We start from the raw sequence: 9713 nt of genomic DNA, 5'->3' as shown, positions 1-9713 counted from the left end.
TTGATAATAGTAATCATAATAGTAATAATCATCATAATACGAATAAAATAATAATAACCACCAGTAATCTCCTGCTCATCTCCTGACAGCTCTATTTTCAATAGGAAAAAACAGTTCCAAAAGTGTTTTTTCAAGGTCTGTGCTGGGAATTTTTCCCATTTAATTAAAAAGTGGAGCCTGGGAATGGTCACAAGAGGGAGACAGAGCCCAGCAACTCCAGCTCCCCCCCTTCCCTGCTCGAGCATCCGCGGACATAAAACCAACTTCCAAAATACCCTTATTAATAAAGAGATACAAGAATAAACCCGGTGCTTCCTTCACTCTTCGGAAAAACGGAGTTTTCCTCTTCTCCTTTCACTTTTGGGCTGATTTCTCTCCTGATAAATGGGATAATTACAGTCACTGCGGGGGATCCACAGGATTTGGGCACATTTGGAGAGAAAACAGGTCCCTGATCCAAGTTTATTCCCCGCATTTGGCTCCTGGCTGCTCTCTGGGAGGCTTTACCATGGCTGGGTTACCCTCAGCAGAGGGTTTCTCTGGGCTTTTTTGGGTCAAAACACACCTACAAGTCCTCAGTTTAAGTTTTCACCCTCTGAGCCCGTTTCCCAACTCACCCAGCCAAGGCTGGACAACATTCCCCAGCTTTTGAATTCCCACACCCTAAGAGAGGGAATTGGGCTGAAAAAGGAATATTGGAAAAAGGAATTCCTTACCTTGGTATTGGGGGTTGGTCTCCAGCAGAGGAATCACCTCCATCCCGGGGGCACCACATGGAAAACCATCTTCAGTTCCCAAATTTAAACATTTAAATGTGTAAATGGCCTTTTCCTTGCCTGGGAACAAAAACTGAAGCCACAGTTCATGGAGAAGAGCCAGAAACCCTCAGAAAGGGGTGTTTTCCTCCCTGCCAAAACAGCCACCGTGATCCAGGAGATGGAAGTTGTGCTTCCCTGGAATTCCTGGAAAAGCCCTTTGGGAAGGCTCTGCAGAGGAAGCTGCTCCGGTTTTTCCTTCTGTTCTGCCTTCCTGGAGTTGGGCACATCTGGGGAGCTCTCAGAAAGCCACGATTTCTCAGGAAACTGGGATAATCCAACACTAAAGACCCCCCAGAGCACAGTGAAGGTGCCACCCCCTCCCCAACAGCCCGACCAGTGAGCGGGGAGTGGAAACAACTTTGCAAAACGCGAGAGAATTCACATTTATTGTATAAAAAAAACCCCCAAACCCCAACCAGGAGCTGCACAAACACTTCAAAAGGCCAAGCAGGAGGACCCTAGGGAGCTCCTGTGCCCACATGGTGGGTTTTTGAACCTTCCAGTGCTCCCTTCTCCCCAAAGCACCTCCAGAACCTGAGAAGATAAATCACATTATTTCCACGCCCGACACCCGCCGCCTCCTCCAGAGCTTTCTGAGTCCTCCAGCTCCTCACACTTTGCTGTGGGAGGTGCTGCCTTCCTCCTGCTCCTCTTCCTCCTCGTCCCCAGGGTTGACAGGGATGTACCCCCCTTCCCTGGGCAAGCACCAGCACCAGCCGGCGCCGCTCAGATCCACGGCCCCGAAGCTGAAATCCCGCAGCTCCAGGATCCTGAAGTCCACGGTGTCCAGCTTGGAGTAGATCTCGTTGAGCTTCTGCCAGTAGAGCCAGGCCATCACCAGCCCCACCACCTGCAAAATGGGAGGGTCAAAACCACTTTGTGGTCACACGAATCCCGTCGGACTTTCCGACTCTGCAACCTGCTCACTCATCCCGACTCCCAAGGGTTGTCTCTGGGCTGGGAATTCCATGGAGCAGCTCATTGCCAGCCCCAAATGCTGTGTTTCAGCAGGAAACCTGCCTTTGGATCATGTTAAAGAATCAGTGGATTTGAGCTTCTCAAAGGAGGTTCCCTAAAATATTGGGTCTCTGTCGGAGCACCCTCCTGCTCTTGGAGCTGGGAAAATTGCCAGGCATGGAGTGGTTTGGGTTGGAAAGAACCTTAAAGCCCATCCAGTGCCACTCCCTGCCATGGGCAGGGACACCTTCTACTATCCCTGGTTGCTCCAAATCTGGCCCAACCTCACCTTGGACACTTCCAGAGATCCAGGGGCAGCCACAGTTTCTCTGGGAATTCCAGCCCAGCTCCTCACCACCCTCACAGCCAAGAATTCCTTCCCAAAATCCCATCTATCCCTGCCCTCTGGCACTGGGAAGCCATTCCCCCTTGTCCTGTCCCTCCATCCCTTGTTCCAAGTCCCTCTCCAGCTCTCCTGGAGCCCCTTTAGGGCTCCTCTTTGAACTGGATCCCACTGGACTTTCCAGCTCTGTAACTGAGCTCCTGCTCACTCATCCTGACTCCCAAGGGTTGGTTCTGGGCTGGGAATTCCATGGAGCAGCCCATTGCCAGCCTCAAATGCTGTGTTTTAGCAGGAAATCTGCCTTTGGATCATGGGAAAGGATGAAGGGCTCAGGCAGAGGCTGAATGTTTGTGTGGGGAGAGGGAAGCTGGGGAGGAAAAGGCTCTTTTATCCTGACTGGAAGTGGCAAAGCAGCACCTCCCCCAGTGCCCTGAGAGCAAACACTTGGGAATAATTAATGAAAATAGTTCAGTAGTTCTAGATCTATTATATTTCTCTCTATTATACAGAGAGTTTTGTGGCTCAAAGCTGTTCATTGGGAGTTTTGTGGTTCAGCAGGAATTTGGCTCTGGTGACTCTTGGAAACTGGGTGAATTCACCAGCAGGGCTGGAAAGTTTCCTTAACACAGAACCAGGGAATCCTTGAGGTTGGAAAAGCCCTCCAAGGTCACCCAGTCCCAGCTGTGCCCGATGCCCACCTTGTCCCCAGCCCAGAGCACTGAGTGCCAGGGCCAGGCCTGCCTTGGGCACCTCCAGGGCTGGGGGCTCCAAACCTCCCTGGGCAGCCCCTGCCAAAGCCTGAACACCCTTTCCAGGAAGAAATTCCATCCCACAGAGCCACCTCCTCTCTCAGGGAGGTTGGGACACTGAGTCCTTGGGTCATGGGATAGATCCATAGGCTCCTTTGGGTTGGAAAAGCCCTCCAAGGTCACTGAGTTCACTGCCAAGGCACCACTGCCCCATGTCCCCAAGTGCCACATCCACAGGGCTGTTAAATTCCCTCAGGGATGGGGACTCCACCACTGGGCCAGGGCTGGACAGCCCTTTCCAGGAAGGAATTTCCCCAATATCCAACCTGACCCTCTCCTGGCACAGCTTGAGGCCGTTCCCTCTCCTCCTGTCCCTTGTTTCCTGGGAGCAGAGCCTGAACCCCCCCGGCTCCCCCCTCCTGTCAGGGGGTTGCAGAGCCAGAAGGTCCCCCCTGAGCCTCCTTTTCTCCAGGCTGAGCCCCTCCAGCTCCCTCAGCCCCTCCTGCTGCTCCAGATCCGTCCCCAGCTCCGTTCCCTTTCCTGGACACCTCCAGCCCCTCAATGTCTTGTCATGAAGGGCCAGAACTGCCCCGGGATTTTGGGTGTCCCACCAGTGCCCAGGACAGGGGAGGATCTTCCACCCAACCAGCAGCCCCACTACACTCATTATTAGCCAAATCCACCTCCAAATTCCCTCTTCCCTCACAGAGGGCTGTGGATTCATTGGACATCACCATGAGTGTTGCAGAGAGATACAGGGCCAGCCCTTGCTAAAAACAGGACATTCCTGCAAGTCTGGTGTCACACAGGTCATTCCAATTTCCCTGCTGGCTGGCAGGGAATTAAAAATCTTCAGGAGGATGGTGAGGAAGAGGGAGGATTTTCATCAGAGCTGGATTTCAAGCAATTTGCTTTGATTTCACCTGATGGGGCTTCACTGCAGGGGCTGAAAACATCAGGATAATTCAGGGCCAGGAGTGATTTGAAGCCCAGACACTGAGGAGGAAACGGGGCAATTGCAGCGTTTTCGACACAAACTGCACCTCCTGTGCCAACCCTTTCCCCACCCTGAGCACTGATCTGGAGGAACCAGATTTATTCCCCACAAGCCCCAGACCACGGAAACATGGAATGGTTTGGGTTGAAAGGGAATTTAAAGCCCATCCAGTGCCACCCCCTGCCTTGGGCAGGGACACCTTCACTAGCCCAGGTTGCTCCAACCAGGCCTTGGACACTTCCAGGGATCCAGGGGAAGCCACAGCTTCTCTGGGAATCCAATCCCAGCCACTGCCCACCCTCCCAGGGAAGAATCCCTTCCCAAAGGGATCCCCACTCCCTGGCATTTAAATCCATTCCAGTGACAGGTTAATCCCAAGTCTTTCAGCTGCCTCTGGGCTGGAGCTGAGGAGGGTCTGAGACCCCCAGTGCTGCTGCTGGGACGGAGCTGGAGCTGCCAGAGATGGGCAAGAACATGGAATGGTTTGGGTGGGAAGGGACCTTGGAGATCATCCAGTGCCATCCCCTGCCATGGGCAGGGACACCTTCCACTAAACCAGGTTGCTCCAACCTGGCCTTGGACACTTCCAGAGATCCAGGCGCAGCCACAGCTTCTCTGGGAATTCCAGCCCACCCCCTCCCACTCTCACAGCCAACGATTCCTTCCCAATATCCCATCTATCCCTGCCCTCTGGCAGTGGGAAGCCATTCCCCCTTGTCCTGTCCCTCCATCCCTTGTCCCAAGTCCCTCTCCAGCTCTTGGAGCCCCTTCAGGTCCTGCAAGGGGCTCTCAGGTCTCCCTGGATCCTTCTCTTCTCCAGGTGAACCCCCCCAGCTCTCCCAGCCTGGCTCCAGAGCAGAGGGGCTCCAGCCCTTGGAGCAGCTCTGTGGCCTCCTCTGGACTCTCTCCAGCAGCTCCAAATCCTTCTGATGTTGGGGATTCCAGGGCTGCAGCAGCTCTGCAGGTGGGGTCTCACCTGAGGGGGCAGAGGGGCAGAATCCCCCCCTCATCTGATGCCCATGGGGGACTTTTGGGCTTTCAAGTGCTCATTTTGGTTCATGTCCAGCTTCTCATCCACAAATACTCCCAAAGTTTAGATACAGATTATAGATGGATGGAGAAGGACAAGACTATCTTGAGCCTCTGGGCTCTTCCTCACAATTTTGAGGCTGCAAATGAGCACTGCAGGACCATTTCTTACATCAAAGAGTCAATAAATAACCAGTCCCACCTGCCCCATCCATCAGCTGGAAACTCCTGTACAGATTTTGGAGCTGAAAAATACTATTTATCATCCTTCTGGGTCCTAATGGATTTCTTAAACAGCCTAGAAAGTGGGAACATTAGAGGAAGATAAATGGAGATGAGAGCAAAGGGTTGTAACACAAATTAGGGACCATTTTGTCCCATGCTGGGAAGGGAAAAGTGTTTGCTCAGAGGAGGCTGCAGAAAATGGAGGAAAAAACTCCACAAGGGACAAAAACAGATGAGAAAAGTGTCACCCAGAGAGCTGAAAGTGTCTCCCACTGAGCTGAAAGTGTCACCCAGAGAGCTGAAAGTGTCCCCCACTGAGCTGAGAGCAAAGAGCCAAACAAACATCTCTGGGGTTTATGAATTTGCCTTTTAAAGATGGAGAAACTCCATGAACAGCTTGGCCTTGCACAGGGGTCACCCCAAACCAGCTCAGCATTGATTTTTCCTTCCTGAATTCCCCTGGAGGTGGATCCTGAGGAATCAACAGCTTTAAGAAGTCAGAAGAAGTGGAAAACTGTGTCCTTGGAGATGCTCTCCCAATACCAAGCCCTTCCTTGAAGGCCTCAGTTGGATCTTTCCCCATTCCCTAATTTTTCCCCAATCACTTCCCTAATTGCACCCACTGATCCTCGGATCAGTGCTTGCTTTCTATTCCATCTCATCCCTGATAAGGGGATTAATCACCTCAAGAACAGACAAGAGGTGGGAGTCTGGGGGGTGTTTTGGCTCCCAGGGCTTTCCCAGAAATTCAGGAAATACGGGAACACTGTGTTTGTGCCACTGGGGCTCTGCTGCTGGGAAAGACAACTGCAGATGCTGAAAGGGAAACTGGATCCTGGGAATACCTTGGAATCTCCTTGTGTTATCCGAGTGGCCTGGAATGAGGTTATCTTACAGCTCTGGACTTCTGTTGGATGCCGTGGGTATGGATCTGTCTCTCCATGAACTGGGGGAGCCCAGGGATGCTGCTTCCCCACAGGGATCCAGATAATAAGATTATGCTAATCCACGTTCAGCAGCAAAGCCTTTAAGGATTTAGGAAGTTTTAAAACATTATTTAAATGTATGTCAGGCTTTACATTATTTACTGTTATTAACTTGTCACCGTGGGCAGATTCAAATCCCGAGCGAGAAGAACCCTCCGGAGTGACAGATTTGAAACCAAAATGTGTCACTTTTTCCTCCCTAAACCAAACAATAATTTGTGTTTACAGTGCATTTCATGCAAATGAAGACCATCATGCAGAGCCAGCCAGCTTTGGGGACATCATCCCCCCTGCTCCGAGGTGTCCTGGTTAAACTGGGGACTTCCTGAAGGGAATAAAACAAACCCAAGTCCTGCAGCAGCAGCAGAATCCCACAGCCCTCACCCTCCTCTGAGTTATGAACCACCCTCCATCCCAGCTTGCCTCTAAATATCCTCTTTCCCTTAATGAGAACAGAAAAAGCTGTCAGGAATATCGATGGATCCAATATCCCCGGCACCAAGGGCCCCGTGTTTTCCACAAGTGAAGAGAATTTCAACGCCAACATTGATTTTATTGCTCTGCAATATGAAGGAAGGAGTTACTGCAGAGGAACATGGTAACAAAATGTATCAAAGGGGAGGCTGAAAACATTAAAAAGCTGCTTTTCTCCCAGCCCTGGGATGGTAATTCAGCACCAAGCACTGGGGAGTTGCTGTTTGAGGGTCATTTTGAGTTAGAAAATTGCCTGTTCCTCCCGAATGGAATTCAGGAAACCACTGGAGCCTCGGGAGGTCTCGGCTCTGCCTCTGTCTGCGCTGGTTTGGGGGGATTTAAATGCCCAGGGTTTGCAAAATGAAGGTTTTTTGGGGTACAAACCCATCAAGTCACTGCTCTTACAGGGTGCAAATAAATCCAAAGGCCTTTGGATATCGAGGGAATCAATAAAGACCAACAAATAATCCACTGGGAAATCACAAGGAGTCCCTGCCCATGGCAGGGGTTGGAATGAGATGGTCTTTAAGGTCTCTTCCAACCAACACAGGTTGCCCAGAGGAGCTGTGGCTGCCCCTGGATCCCTGGAAGTGTCCAAGGCCAGGTTGGAGCAACCTGGGCTAGTGGAAGGTGTCCCTGCCCATGGAAAGGGGTTGGAATTAGATGGTCTTGAAGGTCCCTCCCAACCCAAACCATCCCATGACTCTGCCAGGCCTAAGCCAAGTATTTCTGTCTCCCAGGTCGGACTAATCAGGAGGAGCTTTGGTGCTCAGCTCCAGCCCTGCCAAGGCCCAGCTTTGCCCAAATCCATTTGTTCCCCTGGATTGAACAGGTTTGCATTGGGAATTCTGACAAAGAAGAGGGAATGGCCCAATGTGACCCAACATCCTCTTCCCTGGGAATGACTGAAAGCTCATCTCTTCCATGTCTGGATATAGGAGTTGGGAAGTTTTGGAAGCAGAGAAGGAAAAGGCTCAAACCTCCTTTTCACATCACGAGACAACAGACGAGGGGCTGGAACCCACAGATATTTTCCCTGAGGGACGTGTGTGTTCATCTGTGTGTGATCAGTGGCTTGTTTTGGGGTGGAAAGTTGCATTTTGGGCCCTTTCACAGCACTCAGAAGCAGCTCAGCTCCTCCAGGGGCATTTTCCTCACCAGCCAAAGCAGGATCCCTTTGGATTTTGCCTCACAAGGGCAAAAAATAAGGATGGAAAAGAGCAACCCAAGGATGTTCAGGAGCACTGGCAGGGTGAAGCACATCCCTCTGCACCATGGGCCCCACAGACTCAGCTCTGAGCATGGAGAAAATGAGCCAGCAGCCCAAGGAGGGGCTTTGCAGGCAAAATTTCCTGCCAGGAAACCCTTTTCCATGCAAATATCTCCGGGTCTGGGGGCTGGAAAGCTGAATCCTGCTCACCAGAATTACTGAATCATTTCAGGCTTTCCCAGAGCTAATGAAGTAAAAAGCAAAGCATTTCTCTTTTATTGACTTTTCCTCCCATAAATTGGTATTTATAGAGCAGCCTCTTGTCGGGGTCATGGGCTGCAGATGGAAAAATCCCTTTTATTCCCCTTTTCTACTCCATTAAGCACATGTCAGCCACTTGAGAACACAGCAGCCCCTGGAGCCACAGGGATATTAAAAAGCAAACAAAACCCAAATTAATCTTGCAAAGCAAAAAGGAACTTTGGTGGATTCGATGCCCTTTACACCAAGAAACATTTACCATCCCTGGCAGCGGGAGATGAAGATGCCAAGCTGCAAAATGCCTCTTGAAAGTCTAATTTTGCATTTTTTTAGGGAATGAAATAGTTGATCTTGTGGATTTATACTCTGAGGAGGGAACATCTACCCCTGCACTGACAATCCATTACTCTGTGGATGCTCCCAGGGCAGAGCTCTGGAGATGGATGGAATTACAAAGTGAAACAGAGGTAGAAACAATTCACTCTGCGCCACAGAGTCCATGGATTTTAACCCCTGACAGGGACCTCCCAGAGATTTTTTCTCCCTTTTAATTGGACTTGTATCGCTTTCTGCTTCTTTAGGATTGAAAAAAATCCCCCTTTTTAGGGGAAAAAAAGGGTTGTGGAGCTTTTTTATGCTCTTATTTCTGCCTTTTTACAGTGGCTGTGTGTTCAATTTGCTAAGGAAGGTGATCCAAGGGCTGCTCTGGAACCAAGCTGGAAGAGTTGGAAATGTCCAGCCTGGAGAAGAGAAGGCTCTAGGGAGACTGTCACTTTAATAGCTGTCAACTGCCAGGGAGTGGGTTGAGATGGGATTTTGGGAAGGGATTCTTCCCTGAGAGGGTGGAGACGGGCTGGGAATTCCCAGAGAAGACCTGAGAGCTCCTTCCAGGGCCTGGAGGGCTCCAAGAGTTGGAGAGGGACTTGGGACAAGGGATGGAGGGACAGGACAAGGGGGAATGGCCCTACACTGGAAAAATGGAGATTAAGATGGAATATTGGGAAGAAATTGGGTGGTGAGGGGCTGGGCTGGAATTCCCAGAGAAGTTGTGGCTGCCCCATCCCTGGAAGTGTCTAAGGCTGGGTTGGAGCAACCTGGGCTAGTGGAAGGTGTCCCTGCCCATGGCAGGGGGTGGCACTGAGTGGTTTTCAAGGTCCCTTTCAACCCAAACCATTCCAGGATTCTCTGAAATACCACCAGCAAATACCTCCTGCAAAGCCACGGGAATGAAGAAGCTGGAGATGCACTCCCTGAGGTCCATCAAAAAGCTGCTACAAGAACAAGGTTTTCTGCCTTATTTGCACCACAAACACGTCTCCTGCACGTTTAAAACTCCTTGGCTGATCTTGCTGGAGGCAGGGAAGGGAAGGGAGCAGCCAGCAGGAAACAAATTCCTGTGCTTTGCCGCCCCTGCTGAAAGGTCTGGGGCTGCTCCATAATTAAACACAACAAGGCCACAACAGGAATTTGCCTCTGACTGCCAGAGCCTGAATTAAAATGTCTTTTGGAGGGTGCTATGAAATGTGTGACAGCTTGGCCTCTGCCTGAGTTTGGCTGAGATGAAGGGTAAGAAGAGGGGATTGTGGAGAATGAAACAGGAAAAAGAGAATGAAAGGCAAAGGCAGGAAAATAATTGAATGAAACCCAGGAAAAAGGGAAAAGAG

General features: G+C 50.8%; 1 protein-coding gene across 3 annotated transcripts in view; it reads right to left on the bottom strand.

The window, feature by feature from the left end:
* Positions 1 to 1193: 1193 nt before the first annotated feature.
* LOC113977056 (tetraspanin-15-like) overlaps positions 1194 to 9713 on the bottom strand; it is a 44150-nt gene continuing 35630 nt past the window's right edge. For all 3 annotated transcript variants that reach the window (XM_027702841.1, XM_027702844.1, XM_027702842.1), the window contains one exon: positions 1194 to 1668. In XM_027702841.1, coding sequence (XP_027558642.1) covers positions 1429 to 1668 — 240 coding nt within the window. In that variant the 3' untranslated portion in view covers positions 1194 to 1428. The remainder of the gene's footprint in view (positions 1669 to 9713) is intronic.

Source organism: Neopelma chrysocephalum, unplaced genomic scaffold (assembly GCF_003984885.1).
Source record: "Neopelma chrysocephalum unplaced genomic scaffold, ASM398488v2 Primary Assembly neopelma1_198, whole genome shotgun sequence".
NCBI classification, from domain to species: Eukaryota; Metazoa; Chordata; class Aves; order Passeriformes; family Pipridae; genus Neopelma; species Neopelma chrysocephalum.
This window is presented reverse-complemented; position numbering and strand designations above follow the sequence as displayed.